Below are 21,134 nucleotides of genomic sequence, written 5' to 3' on the forward strand. Positions count from 1 at the left end.
ACAAAAACTTAAAGTTAAAAAAAAAATTAGGCATAAAATGCTATATTCAAGTTACTTGGGTAAGTTTTTCCCCCTTCAACATGTGATGTTATTCATGTGAAATACAGTTAGGTTCATTTGTTTATTTTTATGTTTCATTTTAGGGTTTTTCTTCATCTTTGTTGACTTTAATTTTATATATGTTTGAGTACATGAACCATTAATGACTCCAAAATTCAATCCTGTACCAAAAGATCTACTCAAAGAAGTGTCAATACCACCATCCCATTCCCATGGTCCTATGTATTACTTTTTAAAAATCAAATTTTTAATTTTGAGTTAAGTGTAGATTCACATGCAATTATGAGAAATAATAAAGATCTCATGTACCTTTTACCCAGTTGCCCCAATGGTGACATTTTGAAAACCTGTAGAACAATATCACAACCATGATAATGACATTAATACAGTCAAGATACAGAATATTTCTACCACCACAAGGATCTCTGTGTTCCCCTTTTATAGCTATACCCACTTCCTTCCCATCCTTACCCCTTTCGTAACCCTTGGCAACCACTAACCTGTTCTCCGTTTCTGTGCTTTTGTTACTTCAAAAATTTTATATAAATGGAGTCATATGGCATGTAACGTTTTGAGACTGGCTTTTTTTACTCAGCATAATTCTCCAGGGATTCGTTCAAGTTGCTGTGTGTATAAATATTTGGCTCTTTTTAATGGCTGAGAAATAATTCATAGCACAAATTTACCACAGATTAAAATCTGTTTAATCATTTACCTGTTGAAGGACTTCTGAATTACTTCCAGTTTGGGGTTACTATGAGTAAAACTGCTATAAACATTCATGTACATGTATTTGTGAATAGAAATTTTTATTTCTCTGAGATAAATACCCAGGAATGCAATTGCTGGGTTATGTAGCAGTTGTTGGTTTAGATTTTTTTTTCTTTTTTTAGCAAACAAGACATAGGGTTTATTGAGGACTCTTTTTTTAAACTTTCAGGTTTAGGGGTACATGTGCAGGTTTGTTATACAGGTAAACTACATGTCACAGGGGGTTAGTATACAGATTATTTCATCACCCAGGTAATAAGCATGGTACCCAATAGGTAGTTTTTTGAACCTCACCGTCCTCCCACTCTCTACCTTTGAGTAGGCCCCAGTGTCTATTGTTCCCTTCCTTGTGTCCATGTGTACTCAGTGTTGTAAGTGAGAACATGCGGTATTTGGTTTTCTGTTCCTGCATTAGTTTGCTTAGGATAATGGTCTCCAGCTCCAAAGGACATGAGTTCATTCTTTTTTGGTGGCTGTGTTGTATTCCGTGGTGTATCTGTACCACATTAGTTTTATCTAGTCTACGATTGACAGGCATCTAGGTTGATTCCGTGTCTTTGCTGTTGTGAATGGTGCTGTGATGAACATACGCATATGTGTCTTTATGGTAGAACAATTTATATTCCTTTGGGTATATACCCAATAATGGATTGCTGGGTCAAATGGTAGTTCTGTTTTAAGTTCTTTGAGAAATCTCCAAACTGCTTTCCATGGTGAACTAATTTACATTCCCACCAGCAGTGTATAAGTGTTCCCTTTGCTCCACAACTTCGCCAATTTCTGTTATTTTTTTGACTTTTTAATTATAGCCGTTCTGACTGGTGTGAGATGGTATCTCATTGTGGTTTTGATTTGCATTTCTCTAATGCTTAATGATTTTAAGCATTTTTTCATATGCTTTTTGGCCACGTGTATGTCTTCTTTTGAAAAGTGTCTATGTCCTTTGCCTACTTTTTAACGGGATTGTTAGTTTTATGCTTGTTAATTTAAGTTCCTTACAGATTTTGGATATTAGATCTTCATCAGATGTACAGTTTGAAAATATTTTCTCCCATTGTGTGGGCTGTCTGTTTACTCTGTTGATAGTTTCTTTTGCTGTGCAGAAGCTCTTTAGTTTAGTTTTTAAAAATTTTTTAAAGAAAGTGACAGCCTGGGCAACATAGTGAAACCCCGTCTCTACAAAAAATACAAAAAAACTAGCTGGTCATGGTGCCATGCACCTGTAGTCCCAGCTACTTAAGAGGCTGAGATGGGAAGATTACTTGAGCCCAGGAGGTAGAGGTTGCAATGAGCTGTGATCATGCCACTGCACTCCAGCCTGGGTGACAGGGTGAGACCCTGTCTCAAAAAAAAAAAAAAGAGTACCAAACTATTTTTTAGAATGGCTACATCATTTTATATTCCCATAGGTATTACATTTAAAAATTGAACTGAAAAAAAAAATTGAAAGCAATATATGCTTATTGTAAACATTTTTTGGAATATGAAAGTATAAAGAATATCAGTCATAACTCCACCCAGTAACTACATTTATCCATATGTTTTCTGACTTTTTATGCATTTTTTTTCCTTTTGAGACAGAGTCTCATTCTATTACCCAGGCTTGAGTGCAGTGGCATGATCTCACACTGCAATCTCCACCTCCCGAGTTCAAGCAATTCTTCTGCCTCAGCCTCCCTCGTAGCTGGGATTACAGTTGTGTACCACCACTCCTGGCTAATTTTTGTATTTTTAGTAGGATGAGGTTTCACCATGTTGGCCAGGCTGGTCTCGAACTTCTGACCTCAAATGATCCACCCACCTCAGCCTCCTGAAGTGCTGGGATTACAGGCAGGAGGCACTGCGCCTGACCTTTTCATGCATTTTTTAAAATATGTAGATCTTTATCTAGATTTTATGCTTCTTTGGGGCCGGCAAGTGTTTCATAATTCTTTGTCTCTTACATTCCCCGCCCTAGCATAGAGCCTTACACTAATAGAGATTTAATAGGCATTTTTTTTTTAAATGAGCTGATTGTTTTCAGTCACTTTGGGGCAGAATAAGATATTTAGGATTTGGAAAATAGAGAGATGGTGTAAACCATATTTCACTTTCTCAGAGAATTATACCCTACATTTTAAAACTTTTTATTTTAAAATACTTACAGACTCACGAGAAGTTGCACACAGAAAAATATGTGCAGAGAGGTTTCATGTACCCTTCATCTTGTTTCTCCAGTGCTAGCATCTTGCCTATAGTACAACCGAGAAACTGACATTGCTACAACCCATAGAGCTTATTCAGATTTCACCAGTTTTACATGCCCTTGTGTGTGTATCTTTATATGTTTTTAATAGTGATACTTTTGTAAAATAAAAAGTGTATATGTTAATTCACATTGCTTATATTTTCTTAGTTTTGTTTGACAATACGTTTTCCTTCTTTTTAACTTTTAGTAACAAATCCAAGATTTTGGAAAAGCGCCTACGATATTTAAATGACCACTTCACATACAACTTATATTGTAATATATGCCGATCACTATTTGAGAAGGACAAGCTGTTATTTTCCTTTTTATTATGTGCCAATCTTCTTCTGTAAGTTACTTGCTTTTACCACAATTTGTTTATTTTTAAAACCTCCCTGGAAAATCAAATCTGTAAATATGTCTTCTCACAGAAGTCTATATTTTTCTTTGGTTAAGTCATGATTTTGCTTGTGCATTTCACTGATAACAATGGCTTCTAGGTTAGTATTGGTGTTTATTTAATTTTTAAAATTTATGTAACACAGAAAAGTTCACAGAGTATTAATATACAGTTCAACAAATTCTTACAAAGGGAAGATCTGGTGATGAAATAGAACATTTCCCCACCATCCTTGAAGTACTTGTACTCCTTTCAATTACCACCTCCTTACTACCCCAAAAAGGTAACTACTATAGACTCATAACACTGCAGATTAGCTTGACATATATATATATTACATATATGAATGAAAGCAAGTAATATGTATTCTTTATTCTTTTATCTGGCTTCTTTTCCTCAACATTACTTTTATGAGATTCATCTATGTGGTAGCATGAGGCTAGTTCATTTGCTTTGACTGCTTTACAGTATTCCATTATAAGAATACATTGACGTTTACCTGTTCTACTCAATGAACAGATGGGTTGTTTCCAGTTTGGCACTATTATAAGTAATGGTGCTATGAACAATCTTGTGTATAAATGTAGGGGCACATGCGCACACGTTTCTGTTGGGAAGATGCCTAGAAAGAAAATTACAAATTGTTTTCCAGAACAGTTGTACCAGTTTACATCCCATTAACAGAATTTGAGCATTCCATTGCACCAGATCCCCACCAACATTTTATTTTTGTTGGTTTTTTGTTTGTTTGTTTGTTTTGAGACGGAGTCTCGCTCTGTTGCTCGGGCTGGAGTGCAGTTGTGGGATCTTGGCTCACCACAACCTCCGTCTCCCGGGTTCAAGCGATTCTCCTGCCTCAGCCTCCCGAGTAGCTGGGACTACAGGCATGCACCACTATGCTCAGCTAATTTTTGTATTTTTAGTAGAGACAGGGTTTCACTATGTTGGCCAGGCTGGTCTCAAACTCCTGACCTTGTGATCTGCCTGCCTTGACCTCCCAAAGTGCTGGTATTACAGGCGTGAGCCACTGCACCCAGCCCCCACCAACGTTTTATATTGTTGTTTTTAAAAAATCTATTTTGGTATGTGATACATATTATTGCATCATGGTTTGAATTTATATTTCTCTGATGACTAATGAAGTTGATCACTTGTTCAGGTTTATAGGCCACTTGGAAATCTTCTAGTGTACTTGTTCACATCACTTGTCCATTTCTCTATTGGGTTTTTCTTAGTGATTTGTGTGAGTTCTTTATATATTCTAGACACAAATCCCTTGACAATTGTATGTGACAAATTAGCACTCACTCTCTAGTTTGCTTTTTCTTTCTCTTAATGCTGCCTCTTTTGCTGAACACAAGTTCTTAATTTTAATATAATCTGATTTATGGTTCTTGCTTTGTGAAAACTCTTTTCACAGCCCAATATTATGAAGGTATTCTCCTATATAACCATCTGGAAACTTTATTCTGCCTTTCATATTTAGATGTACAAGCCACATGCAATTGATGTGTGTGTGTGGTCTAAGGAAATGTCAAATTTTACATTTTTTCCATGCAGCTCTCCACTTGTTGAAAAGACTTGGCCTTTTCCCTACTGCTCTGTAGTGCCTTCCTTGCCATAAATAATACATTCATATATCTAGATCTGTTTCTGGACTGTCTATTCAATTCCATTAATGTGTATGTGTGTATTTAATCTTGATGTCTGATAGTGTTTCATCTTGTTCTTTAATTTTTTATTCAACTGGTTTTTGGGGGAACTGGTGGTATTTGGTTACATGAATAAGTTCTTTAGTGGTGATTTCTGAGATTTTGGTGCACCTATCACCAGAGCAGTGTACACTGTACCTAATGTGTAGTCTCTTATCCCTCCCCACCCCCCACACTTTCTCCCAAGTCCCCAAAGTCCAATGTACCATTCTTATGCCTTTATGACCTCATAGCATAGCTCCCATATATGAGTGAGAACATACGAAGTTTGCTTTTACATTACAGTAAGTGAAGCGAGTTACTTCACTTAGAGTAATAGTCTCCAGTCCGGGTGTGGTGGCCCACGCCTGTAATCCCAGCACTTTGGGAGGCCGAGGCAAGTGGATCGCCTGCGTTCAGGAGCTCAAGACCACCCAGGGCAACATGGTGAAACCCTGTCTCTACTAAAAATACAAAAAAATTAGCCAGGCATGGTGGCGCATGCCTGTAGTCCCAGCTACTCAGGAGGCTGAGGCAAGAATCAGTTGAGCCCTGGAGGCAAAGGTTGCAGTGAGCTGAGATAGCACCACTGCATTCCAGCTTGAGCTACAGAGTGAGACTCCGTCTCAAAATAAATAAATAAATAGTCTCCAATTCCATCCAGGTTGCTGCGAATGCCATTATTTTGTTCCTTTTTATGGCTGAGTAGTATTTTGTGGTATATATATTTCGCATTTTCTTTATCCACTTGTTGATTGATTGATGGGCATTTGGGCTGGTTTCATATTTTTGCAATTGCAAATTGTGCTGCTATAAATGTGTGTACAGGTGTCTTGTTCATATACTAACTTCTTTTCCTCTGGGTAGATACTGAGTAGTGGGATTGCTGGATCAAACAGTAGATCTACTTTTAGCTCCTTAAGGAATCTCCACACTGTTTTCTGTAGTGGTTGTACTGGTTTACATTCCCACCAACAGTGTAAAAGTGTACCCTTTTCACCGCATCCACGCCAACATTTTTTTTTCATGGCCATTCCTGCAGGAGTGAGGTGGTATCACGTTGTGGTTTTGATTTGCATTTTCCTGATAATTAGTGATGTTGAGCATTTTTCCATATGCTTGTTGGCCATTTGTATATCTTCTTTTGAGAATTGTCTATTCATGTCCTTAGCCCACTTTTTTATGAGATTGGTCTTTTTTCTTGCTAATTTGAGTTCTTTGTAGATTCTGGATATTAATCCTTTGCCAGATGTATAGATTGTGATGATTTTCTCCCACTCTGTGGATTGTCTGTTAACTCTGCTGATTATTTCTTTTGCTGTGCAGAAGGTTTTTAGTTAGTTTTAGTTTAAGTCCCATCTATTTATCTTTGTTTTTGTTGCATTTGTTTGTTCTTCTTTTATACAAGAGTGTCTTTCTTATTCTTGGATCTTTGCATTTCCATATAAATATTAGCATCATCTGGTCAAGTCCAAAGTGGAAAGATACCCAGTAACACGCTGAAGTTTTGATGAGGAGTGCATTGGAACTGTAAATCAGTTTGTGGAAAATTAACAATTTCGCAATATTGAGTGTTTCAATCTAAGAACATAGTATGTCACTCCATTTTCCTTAGTTCTTTTTCATTTCACTCTATAATGTTTCATAGTTTTCTATATCTTGCCCATCCTTTTTTTGAAAAGGCTTTATTGTGTAGAGCAATTTTAGATTCACAGCAAAACTGAGCAGAAAATAGAGATTTCTTACATACAACCTCCTGCACTAACAAAACCTCTTACCAGAGTGATATATTTGTTAGAATCTATGAGCTTGCATTGACATATCATTATCACTCCTAAGTAAGTTCATAGGTAACATCAGGCTTCACTCCGGGTATTATATACCTATCAATTTTGACAAGTGTATAATGTCATATATCTATCATTATAGTCTTACTGCTCTAAAAATCCTCTATGTTCTGTTTATTCAGCCCTCCTTTCCATCAACCGTGCCAATCACTGATTCTTTTGTCATCTCCATGGTTTAGTTTTGTCATTTCCAGAGGGTTATATAGTTGGAATTATGTACTATGTATGCCTTTTCAGATGGGATTTTTTCTCTTAGTAATAAGGTTCCTCCATGTCTTTTCATGGCTTGATAGCTTATTTCTTTTTAGTGCTGAATTATATTCCATTGTTTGGATGTACCACAGTTCATTAACCTACTGATGGACATCTTAGTTGCTTCTAAGTTTTGGCAATTATGAATAAATATGCTACAAACATTCATGTGTAAGTTTTTGTGAGAACATAAGTTTTCAATTCCTTTGGGTAAGTACCAGGAGTGCAACAGCTGGATTGTATGGTAAGAGTATGTTTAGTTTTGTATACTGCCAAACTGTCTTCCTGAGTGGCCGTACCATTTAGCGTCTCCACCAGCATTGAATAAGAGTTCATATTGCCTATTTTGGAAAGTGGCCATTTTAATAGTGTTTAGTGGTATTTCATTTTAATTTGGAATTTCCTAATGAAATGTGATGTCGAGCATCTTTTCCTATTCTTATTTGCCAACTATATATCTTCTTTGGTGAAATGTCTGTTCAGGTTTTTGCTTTTGTTTTGTTTTGTTTTAAGACAGATTCTTGATCTGTCACCCAGGCTGGAGTGGCAGTGGCTCTATCTCGTCTCGGCTCACTGCAACCTCTGCCTCCTGGGTTCAATGGATTCTCCTGCCTCAGCCTCCCTAGTAGCTGGGATTACAGGCACCTGCCACCAAGCCCGGCTAATTTTTGTATTTTTCGTTGAGACAGGGTTTTACCATATTGGCCAGGCTGGTCACAAACTCCTGACCTCAAGTTATCTGCCTGCCTTGGCCTCCCAAAGCGCTGGGATTGCAGGCGTGAGCTCCTGTGCCCAGCTGTCAAATGTTTTTTCTACATCTTTTGATAGGATCATATGGTTTTACTTCTTTACTCTCTTGCTATGATGAATTACATTAATTGATTTTCAAATGTTGACTCAGCCTTTCATACCTATAATAAATCCCACTTAGTCAGGGTGTATAATTCTTTCTATACATTATTGGATTTGATTTGCTGTATTTTGTTGCTAATATTTGCTAACATTTTGCTCCTTTTGTTGAGGATTTTTGCATCTATTTTTATGAGAGATTTTGGATGGTAGTTTTCCTTTCTTATAATGTCTTGCTTGGCTCTGGTATTAGGTAATACTGGCCTCATAGAACCAGTTTCCACTATGTCCTGGAAGACATGGTGGAATTGGTTTAATTTCTTCCTATATGTTTTGTAGAATTATTCAGTGAACCCATCTGGGCTTGGTGCTTTCTGTTTTAGAAGGTTATTAATTATTGATTCAATTTCATTAATAGATACAGATCTATTCATATTATCTATTTTCCCTTGTGAGAGTTTTGGGAGATTCTGACTTCTTTATCTTTACATAACGCTCCTCTTAATTCCCAATAATTTTCGTTGCTCTGAAGTCTTCTTAGTCTGAAATTAATATAGCTACCCTACTTCCCCTTAATTAGTGTTAGCATGGTATATCTTTCTCTATCTCTTTACTTTTAATGTATCTGTGTCTTTATATGTTTAAAATGGGTTTCCCGTAGACAGCATATAGTTGGGTCTTGCTTTTGGATCCACTCTGACAACCTGTCTTTTAATTGATGTATTTAGACCATTGACATTTAAACTGATTACTGATACAGTTGGATTAATATCTACCATATATGTTACTGTTTCATATTCATTGCCCTTCTTCTGTTGTTGTTGTTGTTATTGTTTTCATCTTCTATTTTTCTGTCTTCTCTGGTTTTAACTATTTTGTATGATTCCATTTTTTCTCTTCTCTTAGCAGATCAATTATACTTACTTTTTTAAAAAACTTTTTTTGTTATTGCCCTTGAGTTTGCAATGTACATTTACAACTAATCTATCTAAGTCCTCATTCAAATAACACTGTACCACTTCCTGCAAGTACTTTGTAACAGACTATTTCCAGTTTCCCCTCCCCCTGTGCCTTATAACACTGTGGTCATTCATTTCACTTATCCATAGCTATAGTCACCAAATACATTGTTGCTATTATTATTTTGAACAAGCCATTATTTTCATTTTTGTATCTTTTAATTAACACATAATAATTGTATGTATTTTTTGGTTCCATAGTAATATTTCAGAACATACAGGTTATAGTGATCAGATCAGGGTAATGAGCATATCCATCATCTCAAACATTTATCATTTCTTTGTGCTAGGAACATTCAGTATTGTCTCTTCTAGCTATTTGAAAATATATACAATTGATCCTTGAACAACATGGGTTTCAACTGCACCAGTCCACTTATACACAGATTTTTAAAAAATAAATATATTGGAAAAATTTCTAAAGATTTGTGACACTTTGAAAAAATGCACAGATGAACTGCCTAGCCAGAAATATTTTAAAAATTAAGAAAAGTTTAGGTATGTCATAAATACATAAAATACATGTAGATATCTATTTTTATGATTTACTACCATAAAATATATACAAATCTATTATAAAAAGTTGAAATTTATCAAAGCTCACACACAGTTCATACATGGCATCATTTGCAGTCAAGAAATGTAAACAAATATAAAGATGCAGTATCAAATCATAACTGCATAAAATTAACTGTAGCACACACTGTACTACTGTAATAGTTTTGTAGCTACCTCCTGTTGCTGTTGACGTGAGCTTAAGTGTTACGATTATCCACTTAAAATGTCAGGTGATGCTTATCATCTCAAGAGCAGTTCACCTCTTCAGTACATTGGGTATGGCAGTAAAAAGTGATCTCTTCATGGTTCTCATGTATTTTTCATTGTGTTTAGTACAATATCACAAACTTGGAATAACATAGGACCCATACAAAGTGCCACTAGTGTATAATTCTTTGTATACTTTGATTTGCTCATATTTGGTCGAGAATTTTTATGTCTATTTTCATGAGAGATTTTGGTTTGTAGTTTTCCTGGAAGTTCTCCCAAGAGACAGAGAAGAGTCATTACATTACAAGAAAAAATGGAATTGTTTGATATTTACCATAAATTGAGGTCTGCAGCCATGGTTACCCACCATTTCAGACAGACATTTCATCTTGTAAACAGATTATGTAAACTTACAGTATCGATAAATACAGTATATACTATAAATGCATTTTTCTTATTTTCTTGATAACATTTTATTTTTCTGGTGTACTTTATTGTAAGAATATAGTATATAATGCATATAACATATATGTACTAATTAACTATTTATCAGTAAGATTTTCAGTCAACAACAGACTACTAGTAGTTAAGTTTGGGGGGAGTCAAAAATTATACATGAATTTTGACCACATTGGGGGGTCAGCACCTTAACTCCTGTGTTGGTTGTTCAAGAGTCAAATGTAATATATTATTGTTAACTACGCTCATCCTACAGTGCTATTGAATACTAGAACTTCCTTTGTATCCTTTAACAAATTTCTCCCTAATCCCTGTTTTTCCCTATGTTTCTCAGCCTCTAGTATACTCTGTTCTACTTTTTACTTCCATGAAATCAACTTATTTTAGCTTCTGCATATGAGTGAGAACATGTGGTGTTTTTGTGTTCCTGGCATATTTCACCGAACATAATGTCGTTCAGTTTCATTCATGTTGCCACAAATGAGAAGTTTTCATTCTTTTTATGGCTGAATGGTATTCCATTGTGTACAACCACATTGTCTTTATCCCTTCATCTGTTGTTGGACACTTAGGTTGATTCCATACCTTGGCTATTGTGAATAGTGCTACCAAAAAAAATCAGGGTGCAGATATCTCTTCAATATAATGATTTCCTTTCCTTTAGATAAAGGCCTGGTCGTGGGATCACTGGATCATACAGCAGGTTGATTTGTAGTTTTTGAGGAACCTCCATACTGTTCTCCATACTGGTTGTACTAGTTTACATTCCTACCAACAGTGCATAAGAGTTCCCTTTTCTCTGCATCCTCACCAGCATTTGTATTTTTTGGCTTTTTGATGATAGCCATTCTAACTGGGGTGAGATGATATCTCATTGTGGTTTTGATTTGCATTTCCTGAAGGGGTGGCCTGCCCCTCCACACCTGTGGGTATTTCTAGTTGGGTGGGACGAGAGACTGAGAAAAGAAATAAGACACAGAGACAAAGTACAGAGAAACAACAGTGGGTCCAGGGGACTGGTACTCAGCACACCAAGGACCTGCACCGGCATCGACCTCTGAGTTCCCTCAGTTTTTATTGATTATTATTTTCATTATTTTAGCAAAAAGGAATGTAGAAGGAGAGCAGGGTGATAATAAGGCGAAGGTCAGCAAAAAACACGTGAGCAAAAGAATCTATGTTATAATTAAGTTCAAGGGAAGATACTCTGCCTAAACGTGTACATGGGCCAGATTTATGTTTTTCTCCACCCAAACATCTCAGCAGAGTAAAGAATAACAAGGCAGCATCGCTGCAAACATGTCTCACCTCCCACCATAGGGTGGTTTTTCTCCTATCTTAGAATTGAACAAATGTACAATCGGGTTTTACACCGAGACATTCAGTTCCCAGGAACAGGCAGGAGACAGTGGCCTTCCTCTATCTCAACTGCAAGAGGCTTTCCTCTTTTACTAATCCACCTTAGCACAGACCCTTTACGGGTGTCGGGCTGGGGGACGGTCAGGTCTTTCTCATCCCACGAGGCCCTATTTCAGACTATCACATGGGGAGAAACCTTGGACAATACCCAGCTTTCAAGGGCAGAGGCCCCTGCAGCTTTCCACAGTGCATTGTGCCCCTGGTTTATTGAAACTAGAGAATGGCGATGACTTTTACCAAGTATACTGCTTGTAAACATTTTGTTAACAAGGCATGTCCTGCACAGCCCTGGATCCCTTAAACCTTGATTTCATACAACACATGTTTTTGTGAGCTCCAGGTTGGGTCAAAGTAGTTGGGTCAAAGTGACGGGGCAAAGCTACAAATTAACAACATCTCAGCAAAGCAATTGTTTAAAGTACAGGTCTTTTTCAAAATAGAGTCTCTTATGTCTTCCCTTTCTATCTAGACACAGTAACAGTCTGATCTCTCTTTCTTTTCCCTACAATTTCCCTAATTATTAGTGATATCAAACATTTTTTCATGTGTTTTTGGCCATTTGTGTGTTGTCCTTTGAGAACTGTCTGTTCAGATCATTTGCCTTTTTTTTTTTCTTTTGAGACAGTCTCACTCTGTCACCCAGGCTGGAGTGCAGTGGCACTTTCTTGGCTCACTGCAACCTCCACCTGCCTGGCTCAGGTGATCCTCCCACCCCAGCTTCCCAAGTAGTTGGGACACAGGCACAAGCTACCATGCTTGGCTAATTTTTGTATTTTTCTTTTTGTAGAGACAGGGTTTTGCTGTGTTGCCCAGTCACACACTCCTGGGCTAAAGTGATCCACCTGCCTTGGCCTCCCAAAGTGCTGAGATTACATGCATGAACCACTGTGCTAGCCTCATTTGCCCATTTAAAAATTAGATTTTTTTTTCTGTTGATATGTCTGAGTTCCTTGTATATTCTGGATATTAATTCTTTGGTGGATGAATAGTTTGCAAATATTTTCTTTTCTTTCTTTTTTTTTTTTCTTTTTTTTGAGTCTCCGTCTGTCGCCCAGGCTGGAGTGCAGTGGTGGCATGATCTCGTCTTACTGCAACCTCTGCCTCCTGTGTTCAAGTGATTCTCCTGCCTCAGCCTCCTCGGTAGCTGGGTTTACAGGCACCCGCCACCATGCCTGGCTAATGTTTTTTGTTGTTGTTGTTGTTTTTTGTATTTTTAGTAGAGATAGGGTTTCACTATGTTGGCCAGGCTCGTCTCGAACTCCTGACCTCGTGATCCACCTGCCTCAGGCTCCCAAAGTGCTGGGATTACAGGAGTAAGCCACCACATCTGGCCAGTTTGCAAATATTTTCTCCCATTCTGTAGGTTGTCTTTTCATTGTGTTGATTGTGTCTTTTGGTGTGCAGAAGCTTTTTAGTTTGATATAATCCCACTTATTTATATTTTGCTTTTGTTGCCTATACTTTTGAGTTCTTATTCATAAAATCTTTTCCAGGACTGATGTCCTGAAGCATTTCCTCATGTTTTCTTCTAGTAGTTTTATAGCTTCAGGTTTTACATTTAGGTCTTTAAGCCATTTTGAGTTGATTTTTGTGTAGAATAAGAGGAGAGAGTCTAGTTTTGTTCTTCTGCATATGGATATCCAATTTTCCCCAGAACCATTTACTGAAGAGACTGTCCTTCCCCAATCAATGTTCTTGGCATCTTTCTCAAAAGTCAGTTGGCTGTAGATACATAGATTAATTTCTGGGTTCTCTATTCTGTTCCACTGGTCTGTGTGTCTGGTTGTATGCCAGTACCATGCTGTTTTCATTAATAGAGCTTTGTGGTATATTTTGAAGCCTGGTACTGTGATGCATCTAGATTTGTTCTTTTTGCTTAGTATTGTTTTGGCTATTTGGGGTCTTTCGTGGTTCCATGCAAATTTTAGGATTTTTTTTTTTTCTATTTCTGTGAACAACGTCATTGGTATATTGATAGAGAGAGCATTGAATCTTTTGATCACCTTGGGTAGTATAGTCATTTTAACAATATTAATTTTTCTAGTCCATGAAGATGGGAACTCATTCTATTTTTTGGTGTCTTCTACAATTTCTTTCATCATTGTTTTTTGGTGTTTTTTAAGTTTTCCTTGTAGAGAGCCTTCACCTCCTTGGTTAAATTTATTCCTAGGTATTTTATTTTTTGTAATTTTTGCAGATGGGATTACTTTCTTGATTTCTTTTCCAGCTAGTTCATTGTTCTTATATAAAAACACCACTAATTTTTGTATGTTGATATCTATATCCTGAAACTTTGCTGAATTTATTAGTTTTAAGAGTTTTTTTGGTAAAACACATGAAAAAATGCTCACCATCACTGGCCATCAGAGAAATGCAAATCAAAACCACAATGAGATACCATCTCACACCAGTTAGAATGGCGATCATTAAAAAGTCAGGAAACAACAGGTGCTGGAGAGGATGTGGAGAAATAGGAACACTTTTACACTGTTGGTGGGACTGTAAACTAGTTCAACCATTGTGGAAGTCAGTGTGGTGATTCCTCAGGGATCTAGAACTAGAAATACCATTTGACCCAGCCATCCCATTACTGGGTATATACCCAAAGGACTATAAATCATGCCGCTATAAAGACACATGCACCCGTATGTTTATTGCGGCACCATTCACAATAGCAAAGACTTGGAACCGACCCAAATGTCCAACAATGATAGACTGGATTAAGAAAATGTGGCACATATACACCATGGAATACTATGCAGCCATTAAAAATGATGAGTTCATGTCCTTTGTAGGGACATGGATGAAATTGGAAATCATCATTCTCAGCAAACTATCACAAGGACAAAAAACCAAACACCGCATATTCTCACTCATAGGTGGGAATTGAACAATGAGAACACATGGACACAGGAAGGGGAACATCACACTCTGGTGACTGTTGTGGGGTGGGGGGAGGGGGGAGGGATAGCATTAGGAGATATACCTAATGCTAAATGACGAGTTAATGGGTGCAGCACACCAGCATGGCTCATGTATACATATGTAACTAACCTGCCCATTGTGCACATGTACCCTAAAACTTAAAGTATAATAATAATAAAATTAAAAAGAATAGTTTTTTTGGTAGAGTCTAAGTTTTTCTATATATAAAATCATCTCATCCACAAACAGGGACAATTTGACTTCCTCCTTTCTAATTTGAATGCCCTTCATTTTTTTTTCCCTTGCCTAATTGCTCTGGCTAAGACTTTCAGTACTATTAATATGTTGAATAAGAGTGATGAGAGCGGGTATCCTTGTCTTGTTCCAGTTCAATATATGGTAGCTGTGGGTTTGTCTTATATGGCCTTTATTGTGTTGAGGTACTTCCTTCTATGCCTAATTTATTGAGAGTTTTATTAGGGATATTGAATTTTATCAAACGCTTTTTCTGGATCTATTGAGATGATGATGTTGTTTTTGTCCTTCATTCTGTTGTATCACATTATTTGTGTAGGTTGAATAATCCTTGCATCCCTAAGATAAATCCACTTGATTATAGTGTATGATATTTTTGATGTGCTGTTGAATTCAGATTTTGTTGAAGATTTTTACATTTATGTTCATCAGAGACATTGGTCTGTAGTTTTTTTATGTTGTGTTTTTATCTGGTTTTGGCGTCAGGGTTATGCTGGCCTTGTAAAATGGGTTTGGAAGAATTCCCTCCCCTTCAATTTTTGGGAATAGTTTGAGAAGAATTTTAAAAAATATTAGTTCTTTAAAAGTTTGGTAGAATTCAGCAGTGAAGACATCTGGTCCTGGACTTTTCTTTCTTGATTTCCTTTTCATCACTGTGATTCAATCTCATTACTCATTATTGATCTATTCAGGTTTTCTATTTCTTCTTGGTTCAATCTTGAGAGGTTGTATGTGTCAACAAATTTAGCCATCTTCTCTAGGTTCTCAAATTGATTAGTTTCTAATTGTTTATAATAGTCTCTGATGATCTCTTGTATTTCCACAGTATCAACTGTAATGTCTCCTTTTGTTCGTGATTTTATTTGGGTCTTCTCTTTTTTTCTTAGTCTAGTTAATGCTCTGTCAATTTTGTTGATCTTTTTGAAAAAACCAGCTTTTTGTTTCATTGATCTTTTCTATTTTTTTAGTCTCAATGTCATTTATTTCTGCTTTTTTTTTTTTTTTCCCTTTTTCTAATTTTGAGTTTGGTTTGTTCTTGCTTTTCTAGTTTTCTTGAGGTGCATCATTAGCTTATTTATTTGAAATCTTTCTACTTTTTAATGTAGGCATTTATTGCTATAAACTTGCCTCTTGCTATACTTGCTATAAACTTGCTATAAATATGGCTTTTGTTGTGTCCCATACGTTTTGGTATGCTGTGTTTCTATTTTCATTTGCTTCAGGGAATTTTTTTTTTTTTTAAACAGGGTGTCACTCTGTCCCCCAGGCTGGAGTGCAGTGGCATGATCACAGCTCACTGTGCTTTCAACCTCCTGGGCTCAAGCAATCCTCCCACATCAGCCTCCTGAGTAGCTGGGACTGCAGGCATATGCCCCCACACTTGGCTAATTTTTTCTGTTTTTGGTAGAGACAAGGTTTTGCCATGTTGCCCAGGTTGGTCTTGAATCCCTGGACTCAAGCAATCTGCCTGCCTCAGCCTCCCAAAGTGCTAGGATTACAGGGGTGAGGTATTTTTTACTTTCTGTCTTAATTTCTTTTTTTAATCAGTTGGTCACTCAGGAGCATGTTGTTTAGTTTTCATGTATTTGTATAATTCTGAGTGTTCCTCTTGTTAGTGGTTTATACTTTTATTCCATTGTGGTCAGATAAGATACTTAATATTAGTTCAATTGAAACAATTTTTTAAGGTTTCTTTTTTGTGTCCTAACATATGGCCAATCCTGGAGAATGTTTTATGTGCTGATGAAGAGAATGTGTATTCTGCAACTACTGTGAAATGTTCTGTAAATGTCTTTTAGGTCTTTTTGTTCTATGGTACAGTTTAAATCTGCAGTTTCTTTGTTGACTTTCTGTCTAGATGATCTGTCCAATGCTAAGAGTGGGGTGTTGAAGTCTCCAACTGTTGTTGTATTGGGGTCTACCTCTACCTTTAGATCTAATAATATTTGCTTTGTATATCTGGGTGCTCTGGTGTTGGATGCATATGTGTGTATATATATATATATATATTTTTTTTTGAGATGGAGTTTCACTCTTCTTGCCCAGGCTAGAGTGCAATGGCGCAATCTTGGTTCACCACAACCTCCGCCTCCCAGGTTCAAGCGATTCTCCTGCCTCAGCCTCCCAAGTAGCTGGGATTACAGGCATACATCACCATGCCTGGCTAATTTTCTATTTTTATTAGAAACAGGGTTTCTCCATGTTGCTTAGGCTGGTCCTGAACTCCCGACCTCAGGTGATCTGCCCTCCTTGGCCTCCCAAAGTGCTGGGATTACAGGCATGAGCCACCGTGCCCGGCTGAAAAGTTTTCTCTTTTACAAAAATTTTATTATTAAAATAGAGGGTCTCCCTGTGTGACCCAGGCTGGTCTGGAGCTCCTGGGCTCAAGCAGTCCTCCTGCCTAGGGCCTCCTAAAGTGCTGGGATTACAGGCGTGAGCCACCGTGCCTGGCCAGGTGCATGTATTTTTATAATTGTTATATTCTCTTGTTGAATTGATTCCCTTATTATTATATAATGTTATTATTTGTCTCTTGGTACTTTTTAACTTAAAGTCTGTTTTTTTCTGATGTAAATATAGCTACTCCTACTTCCTTTTGGTTTTCGTTGGTGTGGAATATCTCTTTTCATCCTGTTACTGTCAGTCTCTTGTCTTTTCAGGTGAGGTGAGTTTCATGTAGGCAGCATATAGTTGGGTGCTTTTTATTCATTTAGCCAGTTTATATATTTTAATTGGGAAATTTAATTTGTTTACATTCAAGGTTATTATTGATAATAACCTGAGCTTCTGTAATTTAGGATTCTCTGTATTTATCTGTCTCTTACCAGTTAGGAGGCAGTGAGTTAGCCATATGACCTCAGTTCTCTGATGTATCTAAGAAAAGTTGCTGATTTTCAGTTTGTTCAGCTTTTTCCTTATTGTGAGGATGTGAGTGATGATTTCCAAATTCCTGACATTATCTTTTACAGACACTTAAATATTAATGATTTTTTAAAAAAATCTTTTATGTTTACCCACAAAGTTACCATTTCTATTGTTCTTTATTCTTTGGTGTAGATCCAGAGTTCCAATTATCTGAAACTTCCCCTAAGATATCTTGTAGTGTAGGTCTACTTGTAATGAATCTTTTCAATATCTATACATCTGGAAAAGAAATAAGTAAATGTCTCAATTTTTATATTTTTATCTTTAGGTTTTTTTCTATTCCTATAACAGGTTATGTATTTTTATTTTTAGGGGTTGTGTTTGGTCTATTTAATATTGCCTATTTCTTCTATTATGTTCATGCTTTGCTTTAACTCCTTCAGCATGTTTATGATAACTATTTTAACATTCTTATTGGCTAGTTAAATTATCTCTTTCACATCTACATCTATATCTAAGACCAATTTTTTTCCTAGTTATGGATGCTGTGAATTTTATATTGGTAAATGCTGGACATTTTGTATTCCTTTAAAGAGCTTTAGACTTCACTTTTTTAGGTAGTTAAATTGCTACTGGATTAGTTTGATCTTTTCAAGACTTATTCTAGGTGCAGTGGCCCACACCTCTAATCTCAGCTACTCAGAAGGCTAAGCCAGGAAGATTACTTAAGCTCAGAAGTTTGAGGCTGCAGTGAACTATGATTGTGCCACTGCACTTCCAGGCTGGATGACAGAGCAAGACGCCATCTCTTAAAAAAAAGAAGACGACTTGTGTTTAAGCTTTCTTATAGTAGTTTTAGAGTAACCTTTACTCTAAGGCTATGTTAGCTTCACTACTAAGGAGACCTGAATTCCTCTGGTGCTGAACAAAGACTCAACTCTGGTTGGCAAGAACCTATATTTCCTAGTCTTGTGTGATCTCTGGGAGCTTTCAGTTTACAGCCCCTTAGATGTCCTTTTGCTGGCTTCCTGGAATTTTACCTTACTGATGCACGCCTTAGTACAGTCATGTGCCACATAACAATGTTTTAGTCAGCAACAAACTGCATATGCAACGGCGGTGCCATACGATTATAATACCATATTTCTACTGTTTTTTTCTATGTTTAGATACACAAATACATGCCATTATGTTACAGCTGCTTACTGTATTCAGTACAGTGATATGCTGTACAGTATTCAGTACAGTAATATACTGCTTACTGTATTCAGTATGGTAATATGCTGTACAGATTTATAGCCTAGGAGCAACAGGCTATACCATATACACCATCTAGATTTGTATAAGTACACGTTATGATGTTCACACAATGATGAAATCGCCTAACAACACACTTCTTAGAATGTGTGACTAAAAATTCTATGAGCAATGCCTGGCTGTATTTATCGTTAGAACCAAGAGAGCACCTCTGTAGATTTTTAAGACATTCATTCACCTTTTCCATTCATCTTCCTCCTCTGCTCACAAACTCTAATCACCTAAGCTTTCCCTAATGCTGATGTCCTCAACTCAGCAATACTGTTGAGGAGAACTTAATATAATGCTGGTTTCCTCAATTCAGCAATACTGCAGAGCTCTGATTCTGATCACACCTCCCTGCTCTGTAGTCTAGAAAGTGCCTCCAGGCAGCCTGCTGAGGAACGGGGGTCACTTTATTCACCTCTTCTCAGAGGCCACAGTCCTGCACTGGCTGTTGCACAATTTCAAAAAACAGTTGTTTCATTAATTTTGTCCAGTTTTCTAGTTGTTTACAGCAGGTGGGTAAGTACAGTCCAAGTTATTCTATCCAGGTTACAAAAGCAGAAGTTGACATCATTCAATTTTAAAATCAACAATTTTATAATAGTCCTTACTTTGGGAATACAGGGCAAGGAAAGAGATTGAATACCAGGAACTGATGTTTCTTTTAACTGGAGGAGTAAGTCTTAAAAGTGCTGAGAAAAATCCTGATCCAACTTGGCTACAGGACAAAAGCTGGGAGGAAATTTGTCGTGCAAGTGAATTTCCTGCCTTCAGAGGACTCAGGTAATTGTTTAAATTTGATGATTTATCATTGAATGGCAATAGGTAAACCTGTTCTTCAATTTAGTGATTTTTAAATGGTCCTATAGCTGTCTGGTTTCTACTCCTTGTTCAACAATCTCTTTTAAGTTTTTCCCAATAAAAAGAATAATTCTTAAGCTTTTTTCCATTAGGCAACATTTTTGTGAACATATATATGAATGGCGAGAAATCTATGACAGTAAAGAGCCACATAATGCTAAATTTCCAGCACCAATGGATAAGAACCTAAATGAACTGCAGAAAATAATAATTCTTCGGTGTTTAAGACCTGATAAGGTAAAAGACCAATGTGTTCTATTTGGAACCCAGATAATTTGTCAGTTATGAAGTGCTAGGATTAAAGTTATTGTTATTTGATTCTTTAACTCTCAGATTGATTATCCAGCTTACAGTTCATTGAGCTCCTTGGATTTAGATCTGTGGGTTTACTGTTTTCCTCAGTTTGGGAATATTTTTGGTTATTATTTCTTCAAATATTATTTCGCCCCACCCAGGATTTCAGTTGCATATACATTAGATTGCCTAATGTGATGCTAATGTAATATAATGTAATTGATACTTTGTTAATTATTTTTTAAGCCTTGGTATCTCCTTGCATCAGTTTGGGTAGTTTCTGTTGCTCTCTTTACATTTGTTGATTTCTTCTTTTGTATTGTCTAATCTGCTACAAATCCCTTTCCCATTTTAATTTGAGTAATTGTATATTTCATCTCTAAAAAATTTGTTTGGTTCTTTTTTTGTATCCTATTTCTCTTTTTATCTGCTAATATTTTCTTTTAAATAGTTGAACACAGTTATAACTGTTTTAAAATTACTGACTACTAATTCCATCATTTCTGGATCTGTTTCTATTGACTGATTTTACTTTTAGTTATACATGATATTTTCCTGCTTCTTGGCATGTCTAATAATGTTTGATTGGATATTGGACTTTGTGAATATCACATTGTTGATGAGTTAGATTTCATTTTCCTGTAAAGATTGTTGAGTTCTGTCCTGCTAGTTCAGGGATCAACAAACACCTGTGGGCCAAATCCAGCCCCACGACCTCTTTGGTCCATCCCATGAACTAAGAATGTTTTTTATATTTTTAAAGAGTAGTTTTGACTGGGCACAGTGGCTCATGCCTGTAATCCCAGCCTTTGGGAGAACGAGGAGGACAGATCACTTGAGGTCAGAAATTCAAGACCAGCCTGGCCAAGA

The 21,134-nt window shown here is 36.7% G+C and overlaps 1 protein-coding gene across 6 annotated transcripts in view; it reads left to right on the top strand.

Annotated features, from left to right (window-relative positions):
- DNAH12 (dynein axonemal heavy chain 12) overlaps positions 1-21,134 on the top strand; it is a 269,970-nt gene that overhangs the window by 209,573 nt on the left and 39,263 nt on the right. For 4 of the 6 annotated variants that reach the window (XM_054551999.2, XM_054552001.2, XM_054552000.2 and 1 more), the window contains 3 exons: positions 3,267-3,407; positions 19,734-19,892; positions 20,063-20,207. In XM_054551999.2, the coding sequence (XP_054407974.1) occupies positions 3,267-3,407; positions 19,734-19,892; positions 20,063-20,207 (445 nt within the window). Of the gene's footprint in view, positions 1-3,266; positions 3,408-19,733; positions 19,893-20,062; positions 20,208-21,134 lie in introns of those variants that run through there. The other 2 variants (XR_010139196.1, XM_054552002.2) reach the window with 2 other exon arrangements.

Source organism: Pongo abelii, chromosome 2 (assembly GCF_028885655.2).
Source record: "Pongo abelii isolate AG06213 chromosome 2, NHGRI_mPonAbe1-v2.0_pri, whole genome shotgun sequence".
Taxonomy (NCBI): Eukaryota; Metazoa; Chordata; class Mammalia; order Primates; family Hominidae; genus Pongo; species Pongo abelii.